Below are 22,232 nucleotides of genomic sequence, written 5' to 3'. Positions count from 1 at the left end.
TTAAGGGTTGGCTTTTTATAACTCTTACAATGCCTATCCTTAAATTTGTTATAACTCGTACTGGAGATTTTCTTCATTTTATATCATCTGCATATCCTGTGCATACCCTCTATGCACGCCACAGCAATACGTTAAACTGGTCTCCTCAAACGATGAGAAGGGGTTAAGGCCGTAGTCAACCACACTGGCCCAGTGATTGGTGGAGTCCACAAACACGGGGAAAATTATGGAGAACTCTCAGGCATGCAGGTTACCTCACGATATTTTCCTTCACCGTTGAAGCAAGTGATATTTTAATTGCTTAAAAACGCACGTAACTTAGAAAAGTTAGTGCTTCCGAAAGTGAAGTCGATGTCCTGCCCATTGGTCTATAACCGCTTACTATCTAAATTTAGGGCGAACCAATAGTCAAGTCTGTCTGTTTGTAGTGACTCTACCACCGGTTCGGAAGGCAGATTCTACCGAGAAGAAGCCGGCAAGAAACTCAGCAGTTGCTCCTTTCCAACATCAACAATTTACATTTTACATTTTAACATTCATTTTTCTATCTCGTGAGAGATGAAAGCGGAGCCGGATGCTTCCAAGCAACCTTGTCATTAAGAAATTCATCAATTGTATAGTAACCTCGCTTGTATAGGTAGAAAAACATATTTGGCGTGCCTGTCTACCTGTATTTGCAAGTTTAAGCCCCGAGGTTTTTGTAGCACATTAGAGATAATGGATCGACTGCTCAAAAATTCGATTGGTTTCCGCTACTTATCCCGTGTCGAGATGTTCTTGTTTTATAATAATAAGCCATATTAAGCCTCTTATTTCCAATGCCAATATACCTACATGCTTGAAACCTGAGCTTTTGTATATAATGCAAAAAAATAACTGAATACTTAAATAAATAAATATACTACGACAATACACACAGACACATCGCCATCTAGCCCCAAAGTTAGCGTAGCTTGTGTTATGGATACTGAAATGACTGATGATTATTTTTTTATGAATGATATTAATAAATACTTATAATATAAATATCCAGACACTGAAAAACATTCATGTTCATCACACAAACATTTTAAAGTTGCGGTATTCGAATCCACGGCCTTGGACTCAGAAAGCAGGGTCGCTACCCACTGCGCCAATCGGCCGTCAAATAAATAGTGAGATACTATGCAACGGTAATAGTATATTATGTAATGATCTACTTAGATTCAAATTTGTTTGCATAATGTAAAGCTAAGTCCTATGTAAGGACCTGCTCTACGGTAAAATATGGTATGTAAAGAAAAAAAATACAGCATCAGATTCGATATATTAGCGTGTCATTAAAATGGTAAGTAATGTAAAATCGAAAAAAAACATACGGACGTATCTTGATGGATAAAAACTTTATTTCTTTTCGGTTTTTATCAGAAAAACTATCACTGCGAATCTCAGAGAGCAATGAATTATTCGGTAAAACAATTGTATTTATGTTTGTATTTTATAGAAGCAGGCGTTACTTTGCTAAATTTGCTATTCTTCGCGAAAAGCAATAGAATCTGTATGGTGTAATTTATAATTTTTTCAATCCTTATACTCCACACCAACCAGATCGTCGGCAATGTACCGTCTATGCACTTTTCGCTCCGGAGCATCCTCAGGAGATGTTGACATTGTGAAGTCTTACTTAATAATTTTATGTTTGTAATCTGACTGACTGACTAACTGAGTCAATGGAAAACTGGCTTAAATAATTCCTAGCCTCAAATCTGCTCTAAAATACGCGTATTACGATAAAGGATGTCCTAGGCGGGTGAAATATTAATGATAATGATGTGAATTCAAATTAAAATTATAAATTCTTATTTTTGACTTTGGGTGGTTGGAATACAGATGATTAAAGAAGAAACGCTGATAAGTACAGCCAAATTCCGCCTTACAGTATGTATATAATTGTTGTCAAATTATAGTACAAGTTAAAATGGAGATATTTTGACTTCATTGATTTATTTTAGAGCAACGAATCGTTCATAATAATTACGTATTAAGATTTACTTATAAAAATAACATAGCACCTTTTTTAACTTGTTTGATAATTTATCATTGAGATAATATCGGCGTAGATAATATTTTGTATTTGATGAGTAATTCGAGACATCGCCCAGTATTTGATTAGATAGATTTAATAAATTACTATAAAATTTAACAAATAATGCGATACAATTTATGGACAATGACGTATTAATATCGACTCAACGACGACACGACGCGACGTCGACAATAGGAAACACAAATATACCTAAACCACACATCACTATTTATAATCCATTGCCGTTTCGAAATAAAGGACCATTCTAGTTCTTGCTTGAAAATCTGCATTGTAAAACATCCAAAGGTCAGACGTTGTATTACGTACCTGTGGATGCAATCATAGCAATCGCAATACGAGACAAGTTGAGATAGAATATTGCTTTACCTTTTGGATGAAATTCCCAGTTGAAGAATCCCGATAGTTCTGGTACAATTTATACTAATTTATTTATTGAAATTGGACTACTTTATATGCCCTTCTTAAAAGTCAACTCTGTCTGTTTATAGTGACTCTACCATTGTGTAAGTTTAACAGGCTGATTCTCAATCTGTCTTTCAAAATCAACATTAACAATTTTTATCACTATTCCGATCAGTTTGAAATAGATAAATATTTGAAAAGATCAACTGCTGAGTTTCTTCCACGCTTCTTCTCGGTGAAATCTGCCTTCCGTACCATTAGTAGAGTCACTACAAACAGATAGATATAACATTTCAAAAGTGCTTATAAAGTAGACCTACTTTATATTAAATTTTAAATGAATTGTTCTACCTTATGTGCAAAAAAGTGGAGCCAAGTGTCTTTGTTGTTAAGAAATTCATCAAACGTAGAGTAACCTCGACTAAATAAATGTATTTAAACACGTTTAAATTTATGCGTCGGATTTTTTGCCTATTCAAGAGCGTGTGAGCGTAACCGATACGTCTAACCATACTAAACGTATGACTTTGTTATTAAATCTTAGCTTGGCGTGGAAACATTTTATTTTTTTAAATCAATTGCTGCTGCTGATTATTTTTTTTAGTTTAAAGAGTTTTTGAATGATTCCGAATCAGTCGTTAATATAACAAATATCTTAAAGTTGAAAAGTAATTTGTTGTGTCTAAAAGTTCCGAATGAAAAGCATAAATGTTAGGCGGATTCGAATGAAAAAAAAAAACAATCAGCTAATAATAACGGTCGTCATGTTATAATCAAGTTTAGTAATACAGGATTCGATGTTAGTGAAGATGCGACTTCGAACGGGTTTGGCAGGGAGTCGAGCGGGGCGCGGGGGACGTGACGTCATGGGAGGCTGTGCCGGTATATAGGAGATGAGTCTGCGCATCTTTCCGCTGTATTTTGAATTGTGAGGTCTTACTTGTGTGACAAATATACGAAGTTTTCAGAAGATGCTACGTTTCGGAACTTTTTTGGCGGTAGCTGTAAGTAATTTTCTTTATTAATATAAGATAACAGGCTTCTGGAATATTTGGAGAAAAGCTGTCGTTTTACACACCCGGAATATTTTATAGTTTTATTTTATTTTCGTAAAATTAAGTGAACAAATAATTGAGTAAATAATTTTGGGTAATGATTTCATAATAGTTTTCCATGAGTGTTTTGTTTAATTGTTTTTTTTTATATTTGAATTAATATTTTTAATATCATAATTCGAAGCGTTACTCATTGCACTGTAAAATAACTCGATAAGTGTTAGATTAATGACAATAAAGAAAATAATATTTAGCTTATTTGGAAACGAGGAGTTAAGATTAATTATAATTGATGAAAAACACTCCTAATATTTTTGATTCAGTAACGTGGTAAATTTTTATTAGGGATGTCAGTGATTGGAGATTTTCTTTTGTTTATTTTTTGGATATATTTATCATATTTAGGTTTGCTATGTTCTTTAACCTTTCCTTCGTGCCCTAGAGCCCGTTTTATTCGGCTCGGTTTTAACTATTTTTTGTCAGTGACTTCGTTCGCTTATTTTTTAGTTTTTTTTTATAGGCCCGGGCACTGTTTTTTTTGTTGATTGTGAAAAGTAATATCACGTGAATGTTCGCCTGGTTCTTTTTCGGCATAACATCTATCGTATGCTAAGTTCACGGATGCTATCTCAGATAAATTTCATCAATATCGGTGCAGTGAGTGGGCTGATAGGTATCTATGTAATATTATATTACGTAGTATACTGCATAAATATCTATATACTTTTGTAAATATTATGAGTAAGTAGTTTATTATTATATATATATTTCTATACATATATATTAAAAGTTATATATATTTTAAAATAAATTGCTGCACCAAGCCTTTCTTCGTCATTCCTAACAAAGGTTGCCAAGAAGAGATTGCTTTAGCAATAAGTCCGCCTTTGGAAGCCCCATTTTCTATTGTATTTCTTCTGTATTATATATATTTACTTTGTATAAATTATATAGGTATATAAAGGTATATACAATAAAGTTTAAAAAAAAAACCAAATAAACAAACATGAAAACAACTTATTAATAAATAGAATAAAATAGAAGTTATTGATAGGTACATAAGAAAACTCGTTTTTACGAGGAAAATTTGTTTATATAATTATTAGATACCTCTTTATTATTTGATTAAGCATATTGTTCACTGCGCAATACTGTTCTTATGTTAGAAGAGGATTTTTTATGTTATTATCATCTTGTATCTAACTTATAACATAAATTGTTTTTTTTATTGAAGAGCGGTTATAGCCTAGTGTGTATACGCATCGCCTTCCCTTTCTGGGGCCTAGTTTGAATCCCAGTATTGACAACAACTTGCTTCCACTGTGAAGGAAGAAATCGTGAGGAAACCTGCAAGCCTGAGAGTTCTCCATCATGTTCTCATAGGCGTGTGAAGTCTACCAATCCGCGTTTAGCCAGCGTGGTGGACTACGGCCTACACCCTTGTTATTCTGGTGCCCTGTGGGCCGGTAAAGGGTTGATGATGACGATGATGATAATTTATTTAAATCTACTTGGCGAAATTAACCTGCTGCGACCTTCACCGGAAATGGAACCCACTTCTATAAGATCCAGAACTAACCACTGCGCCAAAAAGTCAATAATATAAAAGGCTATTAACTTATTTACATAACATATGTTATGCAATTGCAACATAATAACATCGGAAGTCACGATAACTTCGCAGAACCTCGGAAACTGTTAGACATACGCAATTTACCTGTCCGACCTAATTAAAGAAAATGTGGATGTTGTTTTGAAGTATTTTTAGCTGTTTCTACTTTTATTAGGAGTAGAGTTTTTTGTGACCGAACTCGTCCGCAGTAATACCGCCAGGCTCATTTCGGCCAGCTGTTTTCAGGTCTGAAGACGTATTTCAAGATTTATATTAAATTATAAGAGGGGGGAAGCTTTTGTCCTGATCCCCTCTTCGTTAGCGCGGGAGCCCCAGTAATCGGTTGGGGTGGTAGACGTCCGGGAGGTATTCAACGGGTTCCCCGGGCGTCTAACAAAGCCAACAAGAGGGACATGCCGTGGTGGTTTTTATTTTTGGTATATTGTAACTAAACCAACTGGTTCCTAACAAAGACCTCTCCGTAAGGTTTCATAATTTGTTAAATAATACTGGCACATGATCATCCAGAGGCTAAGACTCCAACCTTGTTGTCCCATAATAACTCAAGACTTTTAGAGCGTCAGAAGCAACGAGTTCAAAAGACTAGATTTCCTTAAATGGCATAAAATCTAGATAACCACTAGATCCCATTATCAACTTAATGTCTCCATCTCCTCATCATTCAATACTTCATAGCATATTCAACTTCATCTCCCTACTCCAGGCATTCATATCTCCGTTAAACGGCATAGTGGATTCACTATATATCACTCCTTCCTCTTAGTATAGGAAGAAGTCTTTATGGTACCAATATCTCTTATTGAAGTAATGGTAGTTGCGAGCCCCAACACACGCATCGCAACGGTTGACTCCTACCCGAGCTCGGACTGGGAACAAGTCGATTGTTCAAATGTATGTGCTCTCTTAAATAATGTACATCTTCTTCTTCTTCAGAAGAAGAAGATAATGCACATAAGCCAAACAAAAATGAAAAAAAATGCTTTCGTCCAGCACAGCCAGTTCAAAACAGCAGCGAGATCTGACAGTGAACTGTTACAGGCTATGTTGAATATAATTCTTTCATCACTTCAACCATTGCTGGACAGAGGTCTTCAAGTGGCTCCCAGCGTCTTGCTTGATGTCATCCGTCCACCTCGTTGGGGGCCGACAACGCTGCGTTTACGATTGCAGAGTCACGATTCAGGCACCTTGGAATCCCAACGTCCATCGGTTCCGATTCCATTGCCAATTCAAAAATGCGACTCTTTGAGATATATCGGTAACTCTAGATCTTCCACGGACCTCCTCATTTCTGGATTTGAACACGTAGAGATACTCCTAACGTAGCTAACTCGCCATCGCTGGCTGAGTGACTCAAAGCTTTCTTATGAGGCCCATAGTAAGCGACCATGTTTCATAATTATTTACTGTTAGCTAAACATTGTGAAATGTTGTACTCACGTTTTCACGGATACAATACCGATGTTCTGACCTCCACCTTGCGGAGAACAATGAGTAAGTTCTTGAGAAAAATGATGATTTAAATCAACACAATAATTTTGACCGGTTTTGTGACATTTTTGCAACACTTGGCCCAATGTCAGTAAGTGAATAAACAAGGAAACGTCATTATGAAAGTAAAGAATTATTTGTGGAAGGTTGAACATCCTCTTTGAGGAAAATAAAAAATGTTTAAAAACCGATACCTGATCATTTGGCATCGATTGAATTTTGTTTCATAATGTGTGATGATTTAATCTTCATCCTTTAAACTAGAATAGCCTGGTTCGTACCATGTTAGTAGTTGAAAAAAAAAACAAGATTATTGGGTTCTTAGTTCTTGCAAATAAATGATTTTTATTTATATTAGGTATTAGTCGGATGGGCTTAGAAGGAAGGGCAAACATGCTTTTGAATTAATAATATTAGTAAGGATTAATTACCAATTTACGCTTTATCCGGGTTATATCAAGGTTAAAGGATAAAATAAAACTTCACATTGATACCTACTGTCAGTCCGTAATAATAGTTTTAATTGTATTAGAAACAAAAAAGTTGGTTTATTTTAACCGAAGACGTCTATTTGGTCTGCTGAGGTAAAAAAATAACATCCAAATATTTTACATCAATCAAAATAACACTTTATAATTATTATTAGATTGGTGTTGATTTCAAATTGAGTTGTATTATTTTCCTCTAAATGAAAGATAGTGCGATTCAGAATTATGCACAGTATTTTTTGCAGTTATACTTCTTTTGGCGCGTTATGAGAGTAAATTTTTACGATGCGCGCGCACACGGTGGGCCAGCGTGGTGGGCTACGGCCTTAACAACTTCTCATTGTAGGAGGAGAACCGTGCTCTGTGGTGGGCCGGTAATGAATTGACCATGATGCACATAGATAGCACTTATCCATGATCGTTAAACGCACATCCCGGATAGACTATCTATTACAAAATAGACAGAACGGAGATCGTTTTCTCTCGGTAAGATTCGGTAGTTTAAACGGCTATAATCTGTCTAACCTCTACTCTGCTCAAATGCGCGGTGGACTAAAACCTAAACCCTTCTCATTCTGTGAGGAGATGTTGACGACGGCTTAACGTGCTTAGGCGTGGAACCGAAGAACGCAAATGTGGGAGTCGTATACTAAGGGTACTCATCGACTGGTGGAGTTGTGAGCGCTGCAGTCTTGTGAAAGGTAGGTCTCGGATTTAATCCCCGGCAGAACGACTTCGGAATGTATAATTTCTTACTTTTCACTTTTGAGACTATGTGTGTGGCTATTTACCACCCTATCGACAAAGCCACGAAGCGATTTAGCGTTCCTGCACGATGTTAGGTACAAAACAATTAAGGGTGTGGCCTTAATATACCTGCCGTACCTGTCACAGGCTAGCCCGCTAGCATCTTAGACTGCATCATCACTTACCAGATGAGATTGCAGGTGAGAATGGAAGCGTGGTAATCTGGAAATGTTTGGCAATAACCCCAATTTGGTTCTAAGCGAAATAAGAACTCTTTATAGCCCGCTTCTCAAACCTCCAATCGGAAAATAGTACTGATTCTGCCAAGTATTGGTTTTATTACGAACATCTGACCTCACACACCGCGGCATTGCGTCAAAGCTTAGCTCACAAATCAAAAGGCGATGTGACGGTTGGTTTTAATGTGGACATATCAGAAATCTTGACTACGGCATCAATATTTCATTGTTAATGATAAAATATACATTTTTTTTTGCGACTGTGACACCCGCGACGTGCGAATCTGATCGGAGTCAAGGTGATAAGTGAAGATGGATGAATAAGACTTTGCGAATGTGGGTGCGGTCATTCGCGGATCACGCGTGATGGGATTCACAATTATATGCAGGTAGTTTAGGCTAATATAAGCTACAAACAGATACAAAGCTAAATAGGTAATAAGCAATGAACATTGAGCCTAAACATTCTGATATCATGTGTTACAGTAATTTGATAAAGGGAGTACATAATTAAACATTTGATAACTATAAATTCATGTTTTGCAGATTTTTTATTAATATTAGTTCATAGTTAGTTTTCATGAAACATTTAAAATAGTATTTGATTAATAACCAATGTTAGCTAACTATGGGCCCCATAAGAAGGTGGTTGAGATGATGATGATGAATAACCAATTTTCATGACATGGAATTGATGGGTTTTTTTTTAAATATAAATACGACTGCATTATATGCACTACAGTCCAACATGGACTCGAACGATGCAAAGATACCTTCCAGTGCCTTAGTCGCTTATCACATGCTTATTTCTGCCGCTCAGCAGTATTGTTGCAATGCTGTGTTCCGGTCTGAAGGGTGTGGTTGCCGGTGTGTTTACAGGCAGGCTTTACACCTACGCCTCAGTGGCGTGCAAAGAGGGTATGCACAGGGTATGAAGATGATATAAAATGAAGAAAATCACCAGTGCGAGTTGTTAAAAACTTAGGGATAGACATTGAATGAGTTATTAGAAGTCTACCCTTATATAACACGTACTGGAGATTTTTTTCATTTCACTTCATCTTCATACCCTGTGCATACCCTCTATGCACGCCACTCCTACGCCTCAAATTGATGAACAACTATAAATGATTACTATTAAAAATATATAAAGTTCGTATGGATGGATGTTTGTTACTAAAAACTACTAAAAATATTTTGATAAAACTTTACAGTAATATAGGCTGTACATCAAAATAATATAGTTTAAAATATGTAAAAATATTGTTTAAATTTACACAAACATTTTAATAAGTTTCGAGTAAGTCCGAGAAAAATCTGTCACCTGAGATGTATCGTGGCGTGCGCTGCATAAATCGTTAGATCAAAATAATGTAAGTTGCGATAGCATATATCCATCTTCATTGTGGAAGACATAGCCAAAATAATGAGCAATACATACGAGTACATTTAGATTGGATTCTCTACATACAATACCCATTTGATAGTACCTAATAAGAAATAAATAATTCTTAAGTTGTTAATTATTATCCAATAAGTACGTTTATCGCTTCTGATATTTAAAGTAAAAAGACTTTGTTTTTTAGGTACATTAAGTAACGTATTTTTCTATCTAAAATTTAAATAGGTAATAATTTAGGCTCACTAAGGTTTACATTAAAACCCTCTCCATCACTTGGCCGATTTTTTTTAAAAATAAAAACATGCGCTGCACGAATAACTACTATATAATTACGTACACAAAGTTGTTGGGAATTTCCGCAATGGGTCAAAGAGTAAGAAGCTTTTTATAAAGGTTAGCGAAACCATAATTAATTTACAATACAACCTTCTTGTTTTTCATAGCTTTAGAAGTAGAGTTCCGTAAAATTACCACAAAACGAACACGATTACGAAATTCATTCCTATAATACTAAATTGAAGACCAATTTATAAAAACTTGACAAGTAGTGCTACTTTTCACAATGTATTCCCGGGAAATGGGTAGCATATTTTTTCATATTTTTTGTAGACACAAAATGACACACTATGCTTACGTTGATGATATAAATGTTGGTGACAATTCTGCCAAATTGACGGGTCAAAAAGGAGTGCTTTTTTCACACTACGCCATGAAAAAAAGTATAATTTTTTAGACATGACATATTATGATTTAGGTTCGTTTAGAGATTTGAATATCTTATAAAATAAATCTTCATGTAGAGATTGGTATAACTTTTTATTAATAGCGATGATAACACATACATTTAGTAACGTACTCACTGACAATTTTACGTTAAAGCCAGATTACCTGAATTGGAGCGGCTTATTCGATTCTGTAAGGGAGGAAATCTGGCTCAGCTTGTCATAAGATGCAACAAAATAGTCGCGAGAACCTTGTGCGTGCAACAGATTTAGCATCATTAGAGTTACTTTCAGAGTAACTCTTGCCGTGTAGTGAATAAGATCGGAATACTGTTGTCTCCATTCCTCCCCTTCCCGTGGATGTCATACGAGGCGACTTAGGGTCTGCCCAGCGGCGTGGTGATTATGGGCAAACCCTCCCCTAGGAAAAGACATTTATTCCAGCAGTGGACTATAAGCTATTGGTGATGATGATGATGATGAAGAGTTGCGTATCTGTACTCCAACTCTATACAACGTGTAAATTAAAACCGAAATATTACTATAGTGGCTTTAGAGGTACATTATTTACGGTCACCGAGACTTATCTTTGTAACCAAAAAGCTAATAGTTTTTGAGTAAACCACTGCCATAGATCTTAATGAAATAAATCAGATGCAGCCCAAACATCACATGCATAAGTAAAATCAAGTGACTCCTGTCACTATAGGTACGCGTCGCGTAGCGTAGGTACTATGCACGTGTCACTTAGAATGTTTTAGATTAGTTTGTATGGAAAAATGAATATACTTCTTTTGATTTAATATTTTTACGGGGTGATTCCTTATGTAATAATATATTTATGCAACAGTATTTCGTAATTCGGTTAAACGTTGTATATCTGACTTTATGTACAGAACCCATTCAAAGTAGTTAAGTATTTGCTTGACCTTTTTCGTTTACTTAATAAAGGATTAGTATTACGCGGTCACGATGTAAATCGACTCATCGCTGTCACCGATATTTTTGTATGCGGATCTTAACATAATCTCGCGTACCGCGCTCCACACGATTATGGAAATCATGTGTAAATTCAAATACGATAAATTTTGATACCTACCTACGTGATTCATTCATTGATATTTACGACATAGACGCAGGAAACGAAAGGATGTTTTTTAAAGTTATTAGCGCCTAATGAAATACCATTGAAAACAGATTCTTGACGTCTTTCCTGGATCAGTAGTGAGTAGACATAATATAGTAATAAGATATATATAAGACGTTAATAATGAATAGCTTATGATTTCGTACGAATTATATTATCATCATTTAGTTATTGGAACAAAATGTATTTTCCTGAATTGAAAACGTATACAACGACCGCCTTCTAAAAGCTTCCTCGGGAATTAGAAATTTTAATTTCGCAATAAAGGTACATTAATATTATATAACATCCATATATCACAGGTTTAGACGGAAATCCCAAGTTGTAAGAAAAAAAATAATAAGTATACGTATTTCGAATAAAATAAAACTTGCGTGATGGTTTATTACCGCCTTTGAAGGTGTCACATTACATCCTACCTTCGTGCATATAAATTATCGGCAACCTTTTATTGGCAAAAAAGATAAAATTAGACTTTCAAATATTCGAATTTTTGGTTAGACGACTCTCAGTGGGTGGTAGTATTTTATTAGTCTGACACACCACCAGGCTTAGTTTTCACGACGGATCACAAGGTCCTGAGTTCGGTGCCAAAACAATGAAATTGCAATCTATGAGATCAAAGGCATTTGTCTAGCGGGCGGGCTTATTTTGATATTTTGATAATACAGCAGTGGGTAGGTGCTCGACTCACGCAACTCTAACTTTTCTAAGTTATGTGCGATTTTAGGTAATTAAAAATATCACTTGCTTCGACGGTAAGGGAAAACATCGTGAGGAAACCTGCATGCTTGAGAGTTCTACATAATGATCTCAAAGGTATGTGGAGTGATGGAGTCTACCAATCCGCACTAGGCCAGCGTGGTGGATACGGTCTTAAAACCTTCTCAGACCCATTCCTTCGTTGAGACCTGTACTTCGTTACTTCGTTTTCCTGGCCGGGGTCGCGTGATGTTAAATAGTCTATCGCCTTCTTCAATAATAAGATTTAAAAATGCAAAAAGATTTTTCTTAATCCAACTGGTAGTTCCAGAGATAGTAGTCGCAAACAAAAAAAACTAGTTGAAAAGAAAATAGATTTAAAAATATAGGTATGACTATTTTTAATTTACGCTAATCAATTTAAAGCTATTTAAAAGCGTAATAATATTATGTATTAAAGAAACTTTGAATTAATTTTTTAACGCTTTGTTTTGCGAGTTCTTTAGAAATGCGTTGCCTTTTATGAAATGTTAATTATTTATAAGCACGCAAAGCGTGAGCTTCGAGCATAAATTTTAAACAGGTCTGGGTATATTTTTAAATGTAATAAAGAAAGTAATTTATTAGGAGACCGATTTCGTCTCACACAAAAAAGATACTTAAAACAAAGTTATAAATAACTAGATGTGCCCTGCGGCTTCGCCCGCGTAATTTTTGGAGGCAGCGTACTGCTATATAGTCTACTGCATAGTCTACACCTATAGTCATATATGAGATTTTTAGATTTTTTCACAAAAAAAATAATGTTACGAAATTTTTTTTTCAATGACAAGTACACTATATTATAACACCTCCAAGAATGTGTATAACAAGTTTCATGAAGATCGGTTCAGTAGTTTTCGCGTGAAAGCGTAACAAACCAACTTACATTCACATTTATAATATTAGTAGGGATATTGGAATTTTATTAAATTGATATAATTTTTAAAATATCCACGTTCGAATAAAAATATCATAGTTGGTGCCACAGAATTAAGAACCTACAGAATCGAGAAACGCTACTAGAGTGAAGTGAATCTGTATGTTTTTAATTCTTTCGTTGGTGCCTAGCATTTCAGCTTGAGAGTTACGTCACTGGGGATTAAATGGAAGTCTTCATGTCTGTTAATGTTGATTAATGTTCAGCAGTTCTTTATTGACTCTGAAGAAACTTGCATAGGATGCCTATAGGACTTTGCACAGGGAAATCTTTTTTTTTTACGAAAAAAATCAGCGCTCACATTAAAAACGGTTGTTTTTTACATCTGAAAATTCCCAACCTACTACAAATTTTCTTGAATGCTATACAGTTGTACTTAAATATAAAACTTTAACCTTAAATCTTTAAGGAATTATATGTTACTTTGATATGTCCTCTAAATTATTTGCTATTTTATGTTTTTATACTATCATTTATTATTTTTCATTTTTTTTTAATTGTTTACAATGCAAAATAAAATAAAAAACACTACTAAAAATTTATAAAAAAAAACATCCACCCTCTGCTGGCGGGGCTATTGAATGCCCAAGCAACCGGCGGTCAGGGCTCCAGAGTGAGGAACCTCCTCACAATACGCGCCGTTTCAAGGACTACTGCCTTCTGTATCCGGCCCTTGATACAACAATCAAGCGAAATCTTCTTAAGATGTTGGTCGATGCTTTTCGCGAGAAGACCATTGACTGACACGACGATCGGAACAATAACGGTCGACACAACATTCCACATGGCGGTAATCTCGTGAGCAAGGTCCAAGTATTTAGATACTTTTTCCTTTTCAGCTTTCACCAGATTATCGTCATGTGGAATAGTAATGTTGTCAACAATTATTGCAAGGCGCACTGATCGATCGATATTTTATGTTATTGTTAGAATGTGTATTATTGCAGTTAATTTACAAACCGGTACTATTACCGGTAACGTACACGTGGCGTTGTGAAGACGAACAATAAATATAATAAAAAATTATTACATGCTATTATATAAATAATTATTAATATTAATAAATAACTACTGTGTATTACATCACTCTTATAACCAGATATATTTACGTCTTTACTGATTTTATTGTTCGAGGCTTAGACTAAGAGTATAAGACAACGTTGAACGATACAAAAAGCCACTACCTTTAAAATACTTTAAAAAGATAGCTAATTTATTTTTGAAATGTTATTGTTTCATTTAAATTTGTTTACCTGATTACAAACTACTTTTTGTGTGAAAAAATATAAAGTATTCATAGAATAAATAAAAAGGCACAATTCATTTTTGGCCCATTTTCATTTTCCCCATTATTTTTCTTTTTGTTTTCAAATTTTATAGAATATAACCGCCACATTTTGTTATTTCGTTATTAAACAAGGATACGAGACTCTAAGAAAAGTAGTTTCAACCGTCAAAGAAGTAGGTAAATACCTGTCTACGTTTAATTTGTGCAAATTGTGGCCAATTAAAATCATCGAATTGTTTTAAAACCAAGGTCTGAGAAATGTTTATGCAAATTGAACAACCGGTCGTCAATACTTTATACTTTTTTTTATCATTAAATCATCCTATTTTATGTCAAGACGTAAAAATGTTGTAGAAATTTGACTATAATGTTTAGCATTCAAATTTCAATTCATTTATTTCAAGTAGGCCTAATTAATAAGCACTTTTGAAACGTCAAGTCAGTCTGTTTGTAGTGACTACCATTAGGTTCGCAAATTGTATACTGGGCTTTCATGTGTTTCGACTAGGTATACTAGTTTTAGTAGCGTCAGTTCAGTGGTTCGGAGGGAGAGAGATTTTGATTCCCGGCACTTTTCACTTTTTGGTGTTTTTCACAGTTTCGTGCGTTCCAAGCAATTAGATGTTTTTTGTGACAGTGTGAAGTGAAGAAGTGACACTTAAATTTTTACAAAAGTAACGTTCATTTTATGTTGTCTTTTCACAGATTGCGCTATCTGCCGCAGCACCCCAGGGTATCTCCGACAATGTTCTGGAGCTGGACCTCTCTCCCGAAGAGGCACAGAAGTACCTGAGCAACCCACCCTTTTCGGACCCCAAGTTGTCCGGTCTCGTTGCAACTAAGAACTTGGTAAGTACCTCGCCATCTTCATCATCAATATCCCAGCCTGGGTACTTTCACTGGGCATATATCCAGCACAGCTAACATGGGCAGGAGACAATTTTCTTACCGGGGAAAGGATATTATTATACCGTCTCCTAAAGCTTTATAGAGTTTTGGCGTTCAGTAAAAATAATGTCCAAACAATATAAGAGTAATAATAGACGGGGGTAAATTTCTCCCATTCCCCGTGATTCCCGTGCTTTGGCAAGCGGACACGTTAATTTTATCCCATGAAAGGGGATATTATTTTTATCTTCTGTCAATGCTTACCGTGCAAATATTAAAACAGATAACGTTCTAAAAAAAAATTACGAATAGGTAATCTGCACATTTAATTTTGGTTTGGATATTCATCATCATCATAAAAACCATTACTCCCACAACGAGAAGGGGTTAAGGCCGTAGTCAACCACCCTAGCCCAGGGTGGATTGGGGGACTAGTTTTAGGATATTCGTTCGATTCTAATTAATTAAAACTTCCACTGTATTTGCTTATCATCTATGGACCTACTTGAATAAAGATATTTTGGACTATGACTTTGACTTTACATACGAGTATATATAATAAATAAATAAATTTACTACGACAATACACACAGCGCCATCTAGCCCCAAAGTAAGCGTAGATTGTGTTATGGGTACTAAGATGCCTGATGAATATTTTTATGAATTATATACATAAATACTTAGAAAATACATATAAAAAATATAACATATAAAAATATATATATAATATATAGATTTAAACTAACGTACTTAGAACACACAAAAAAAGGTCTTTTAAATATATATGAGTTACTAATGAGTGTGTAAGAATCTCGTCTAAACTTTATCATTTACTTGCATGACTCGCATTTTTAAAATTGCTTATCTGTGTAATGTTAACGCTGGCGAACCGTAATCCCGATACTCCCAGGCAGTTGAATGAAGAAATATGCTTTCAAATATACAAACAATGGTCCAGTCATTTGAAAGAAAACTTCTGGGGTTTAATAATTACCGACGTAATTTGTTTCTCGTTTTAAAAACACATTCCAAGTTCATTAACAAGTGTTTTTACACTTGTTAATGAACTTGGAATGTGAATCGAATTGGGTTGTTTGAGGACTTGAAAATATCAAATTTGAGTGCCTCTATTGACTTATTGAGATCGCTTGATCCAGCAACGTTAAAGACCGCTAAAGAAGATTGATAAATATTTTTACAGGTTAGGTACGATGACCCCAGCTTTCGCTCAGCTGATGCAGGTCCCACTCTCGGCCATTACTGGAGGAATGGTCATGAAATCGAAAACCCAGACGCCTACGTAGAAGAGGTAAGACAAAACATAAAACTTGAATTCACTTTAGGACAATGATATGAATAATTTGATGCATACTTAAAATATGAAGCTAATGATGATTAAGATAACAATTTGTTTCAAATGGTCATAAAGTTGCATCTGCTTTTGTCATATTATCATATGCGAAGGTAAATAAATAATTAATGATCTCTTAAATTCCTTACTAAAAACTGATCCAGGAAGTGATTTTAGTCGGTAGTTCGGTACTTTCAAGTTTCAATTTGGTAGCATGACACAAAAGGATGGATGTATCTGTAATAGCCTAAAATAAACGATTCGTTTTTATTCGTATCTGATGTAAAACATGACGGCAAAAACTTCTGCATTTACTTTTGTAACACATTTGGTTAATGAACAAGCTAAGATAAGAAGAAAATCGTAATATATTATACAATGTCAAGTATATTTTACAAGTCGTACCCACATAATGTGCTCTCTGTATCTACACAAACGAGGAGGAGGAGGTGGCTAAACTGCACTAGAAACAAATAAAAATAAAGACAGAACATACGTCAGTTGTTTATATTCCTATTCTAATAATATTCTAATATACCTGTTGCCTATTCTAATAATACAAAAATGAACTTGTTGAACCAGTAGATGGCAATAACATTGTGCATTTAGCGATTAATTACATTCTATAGATGGTAGAGGATAATTACGAGGCCTATTTGATTAGTCGGAAGACGAGCCATTCTTAAAATAAAAATCCTTATTTAGAAATGCTCTTAGAGTCAAGATATTTCAGTTTTACTAACGTGCATAACTAGATATAAAATAAATAAGATTTGCATTTTTTAAATTAATCATTAATGAATCATATATGATCATTATACTCAGATATATGTAATGATTTTGATGAGTCGTTGATCAGTAGCTATAAATGGTACTAATTAGGCTGTATATAAATTTACGAAGAATAATTTCTGGTAATAATTGAATTGGGAGGAGTGCAACCACTCTTTTCGCAATGTTTTAAAGGGAAAAAGATAAAACTATTTGTCATTATCACCAAAGCGGAGGGTGAGCCTTCGCTTCGTCAACCATCTTTCTTTACTGAAGGCGGCCAGAAGCAGCTTCCTTAAAACCCTGAACTTCCACAACCCTCAAGTCCTTTTCAAATCTATCACTCCGTTGATCTTTTGTTGTCCTCGGCCTACATGTCCTTACAATTTGCACTCCATCAACCTATTTGGGGCTCTCGTACCGTCCATGCGTTGAACTTGTCCCGCCCATTACTCGGCTCTCAACTATTTGTTGACGTAATCATTGAATTTCCAGATTTTTGAATAACTAGATTAGCACCATTTATGGTACCTCAATAGAAAAAAAAGCCTTCCGAATGTTCATTTGAGCATGATTTGGAATAAAACGTTAGTAAAAGTTGTTATTTAACTTAATGTTTTACATTTAAGGTATATAACGCGTACCAGTACCATGGTCAAGATGGCCTAGGCGCTTATGCGTACGGCTACGAAACCCCTGAGTCTGCCAAGGTCGAGAACAGAGCCCGGTCTGGTGACGTCACTGGCTCCTACACCTTCAAGGGCGATAACAACGAACTTATCAAGGTATACTTCTTCTTTCAAATATCTGTTTTATTTTCGTGTAACTCACTTTCTATATTATAGTACAGAAATTATATGTAGGCTTGAGTAGTACATGGGGTACTATGCAATTGATTAATATTTAATTTATTTATACACTTTATTTGAACATTACAACAGGAAAATAAAACATTTTTTTTTTATTAACTGTCATTCGAAAATATCTTTCAACCATTTGATTATTTATGCACCACAACCGAAAGGAAATGCAGAAAGTTTATGTATTAGGATACAAACGTAGTGATAAGGCTGCTATTATTTCTAGATAATCTGTTAATATGATAGGCTTATAGATTCATCTGCAGGTGTAAAATAATCTGTCGTTTAGGACACACTCTGATAACAATAATTCGCATGTCACGACCACTAAACCATTAACATATGCATACAAGCTAAAACAAAGTACATTCAGAGATTTTAAATCAGTCAAGGTCATTGCATTGAGCGCAACATTATAAATAAATATGACTTCAACAACCTGTTTATTTGCTTATTTGAAAAAAATGGGTGCTGCTATTTGATTTCACACATCATATGTGGCATGATATTGTGGCATGATAGCGTAATCTTCATCATTCTTAATGACTACAGCTTGAGGATGCTTAAATTATTTGATATTCCCAGGTACGTTACTGGTCAGACAGCGAAGGTTTCCACCAAGAAGACAACATCCCCAAGGTTGTTCTGAAGCCAGTTGAGGAAGCAGAGGATGTCAGACAAGCTCGTCTCGCTCATGAGAAGGCCTGGGCTGAAGCAGCAGCTGCTGCTCGCCAGAACCCTGACCCACAGTAAGTGACAGCTGATTTATAAAAATTTAAATGTTTTGACAGCCGATTAGCGCAGTGTTTTCTGAGTCCAAAGCCGTGAGTTCGATTCCCACAACTGGAAAATATTTCCTTGATGAACACGAATGGTTTCAGTGTCTGGGTGTTTATCTGTATATTATTATGTCAGCTATTTTAGTACCCATAACACAAGCTACGCTTACTTTGCGGCTAGATGGCGATGTGTGTATTGTCGTAGTATATTTATATTTATTGATTTAATAATTTTATCATAATGTCAGAATTCTTAAAATTATAAAATAAAAGCATGTAAACGAAGCTACTATAAACAAGATCAAAGATCACATAGTACAACTCGACTTCCGCGTGTTCAGATACTAAATTAGAATAGCTGAAGGTGTAGTTTATTCTTGCAACTAATTAGCACTTATTAAGAGGTATATTTGCTGTTGTTCTGTGAGCAGTTATATCCTCTGTTTCACAAGATCGTCATATAATTGGTCGGTACGAAAAAATCACCATCGTAAACAGTTTAGATTTGAAGGAGACATGAAACGATATCGCTTAAAAAAATATGTGGACTTGGAAATCTACGTGAAATCTACATGATTTATATCTATGTTATTCAAATCGTGGTTTACTGTACAATTTATGAAATCCTTATTAACAAATTAATTCAAAACTATTTTTTTTTCTAATGAATAGGTTATAAAAGAACTATCGGCATTCTTAATATAATGTTTAGCTTAACTTAATGTAAAGTTTAGGGTTTACCGCATTCCTAGTTCCTGTGATAATTCGTCTTGTATTTTTGGATTTTAACTGTATTTTTGTGCTGTTGAATTCTTATTGCGGTCAATGTTGCCTTAATTAAATCTTTTACGACCATTCACATTAAAATTGCCGTGTGACGATGGCAGATTAGGAAACATTTTTCACTACCACCTCTCGTGGGTATTGTACGAGGCGACTAAGGGAGTATAACAGAGAACGGACAGCAGTGGCTGTGCTACTACTATCATCTACTGCGATCATCAAACCGTCTGCACAAGGTGGTGATAATGGGCAAACCTTTTTAGTGCTTTAATCCAGCATGTCAGTCTATAGTTGATTACAGATTCAAAGTTATTTTTTTTTTTATACTTTTTGTATACTACGACAACGCACACATCGCCATCTAGCCACAAAGTAAGAGTAGCTTGTGTTATGGTTACTGAGATGACTGATGAATATTTTTATGAATAATATACATAAATACTTATAATATACATATTAACACCCAGACGCTGAAAAACATTCATGCTCATAACACAAACATTTTCCAGTTGTGGGAATCGAACTCACGGCCTAGGACTCAGGAAGCAGGGTCGCTGCAAAATGTGCCAATCGGCCGTCAAAATAATGAAATATTTTTAATAATTAAATAATAAACACTTTTTGCAGATTCATAGTAATCAAATATTCTTATATTTTTAGGGGAGATTACTACAACAGATTCGACTACCAGCCCGCCGCGTCCGAGTTGAGTGGTGCCGTCGTTGCCGCCCCCGGTCAGGCTCGTGAGGCCAAGGCGTACAACCCGAACGCTCAGTTGCCCTCATACCCACCCTCACCCAAACCTGAGAAATACGAAGAGCCCGAGCCTACTGTAAGTTAAACATTTGCTACCAGTTCATTGAACAATTTTTTTTCCACCATAGCTTAAGCTTTGACTGTAATCTCACTTAATAATAGAGAGCTGGACTGTGAGGTATATATAGCCTACAAACCTGTATCCATAAACGGAACGCTATATCACTTCAGCACTTCTTTGTTGGCAAAGCCGACAAGACAAATCACAAATTATAATTTACCAAATTATCTAGCTGAGATCGTATCCTTGATCTCTACTTTTAAGACTACATGCGTAACACTGTGGAAAAGCTGTCGACAATACATCCACTGGTTCTAATTGTTTATCTTGAAACGTTCTATAAGCAAATAGAGTAATTAAAAAATATTTTAGAAATTAAAATTGCAAACCTTTTATAAATTTAAACGGTATTTTTCCAGTTTTTAATAAAACTACAGTGAAAAACGGTATGGAAAATAAAGTAGGTATATATTGATTAATCATTCGAACACTGGAAGTCTATTGTTTGAATGGTTCACAAAAGTTGTTGGTATAATAATAATAAATAAAAATATAACTTTGTATTGCTACATGATCTATGCATAAACCACTTTCTAGTTATCGCAAGAGCATAAGTAAAAAAAGATGAGTTTATTTTCGTATTACACATAACTTAATTATCATACTTAATTGCAGGGTCCTCCACGTGGATTCTTCTACAAGTTCGACTACCCAGTCTCCATTATAGTACCTAAGAACCCTGAAGAAAAAGAGCCCAGCAACTATGGTAAACCTTACTAGAGGTTAGATTTAAATTATACGACATCTTTGTTAAACTGGATTTAGAAAGTATTTTTGAAATAGTAAAGGTATTCAAACAAAATACAGATTCAATGGTTTCGAGTATTAAAAAATTTGCATAGCGATCAGTTGAAACATATTTCATACCTTAAGTCGATATTATGTTAAATATGTCTCAACAGTGAACTCAAGACAAATTCAGTTGTATAGAATAACAGTTAAAAGAAAACTTTTATTTATTTCTGCAATATTTATATTGATGTTCATAAAAGGAAATAAAATTAAGTGCTGTTTGAATCTGTATTTGGAATTGTTATCGATTTCTAATGATGTTATAAAAGGTAGTAATATCCGTTGCCATTTTAGTTAAGTAGGATAAGTTAGCAATTTGTAATCTATTTAATGAGTACTTTTGCTTGTCGTACCGTAATGAAAGTTAATAACAATAAGTCTATGAAATTTCTCTTATTTTATAGAAGCTAAGAAAATAAATTACAATTCTGTAAAATCACGTGATAAAAAATTTTGATAAAAAATTGTAATTAGTTTTTAACATCTCTAACCAGACTGGAGTTTAAAAGTGTAACTTTGAAATAATATTTTAAATATTTTTTTTAGATATTTCTTTCTATTTACCTACTAAACATTTATTAAAACACTTTTCTTTCAAGATTTGAAAAAATTGCAAAAGTTAAACTCTTGAACCCAGTCTTGGTGAATTAGAAACCTAATATTTTATCATTGGTAGGATAACATAAGACTTCGAAGCCAGTAATAAAATTTGTATAAACAGAAACAATAAAGTATGAAATTTTTAAATAA

The 22,232-nt window shown here is 34.7% G+C and overlaps 2 protein-coding genes across 2 annotated transcripts in view; one reads left to right on the top strand and one right to left on the bottom strand.

Moving 5' to 3' along the window:
- LOC120625915 overlaps positions 1-6,751 on the bottom strand; it is a 21,638-nt gene extending 14,887 nt beyond the window's left edge. Inside the window, exon 1 of the mRNA XM_039893183.1 lies at positions 6,617-6,751. The gene's annotated coding sequence lies outside the window, so the exon portion shown is untranslated. The remainder of the gene's footprint in view (positions 1-6,616) is intronic.
- LOC120625914 lies at positions 3,391-22,232 on the top strand. The gene is made up of 7 exons (XM_039893182.1): positions 3,391-3,492; positions 15,087-15,230; positions 16,471-16,578; positions 18,021-18,176; positions 18,837-19,000; positions 20,474-20,645; positions 21,306-22,232. The coding sequence occupies exons 1-7, from the start codon at positions 3,460-3,462 to the stop codon at positions 21,408-21,410; spliced, it is 882 nt and encodes a 293-aa protein (XP_039749116.1). The 5' UTR covers positions 3,391-3,459; the 3' UTR covers positions 21,411-22,232.

Source organism: Pararge aegeria, chromosome 8 (genome assembly GCF_905163445.1).
Source record: "Pararge aegeria chromosome 8, ilParAegt1.1, whole genome shotgun sequence".
NCBI lineage: Eukaryota > Metazoa > Arthropoda > Insecta > Lepidoptera > Nymphalidae > Pararge > Pararge aegeria.
The sequence above is the reverse complement of the archived record's forward strand: the minus strand, read 5'-3'. Positions and strand labels throughout refer to the sequence as shown.

Bases quoted from the DNA above. Each gene is read 5' to 3' on its own strand.
- LOC120625914 (XM_039893182.1), top strand. From the start codon at position 3,460: ATGCTACGTTTCGGAACTTTTTTGGCGGTAGCT. The intron at 15,231-16,470 runs GTAAGTACCTCG...ATATTTTTACAG, and splicing joins TCGTTGCAACTAAGAACTTG to GTTAGGTACGATGACCCCAG. The intron at 20,646-21,305 runs GTAAGTTAAACA...ACTTAATTGCAG, and splicing joins ACGAAGAGCCCGAGCCTACT to GGTCCTCCACGTGGATTCTT.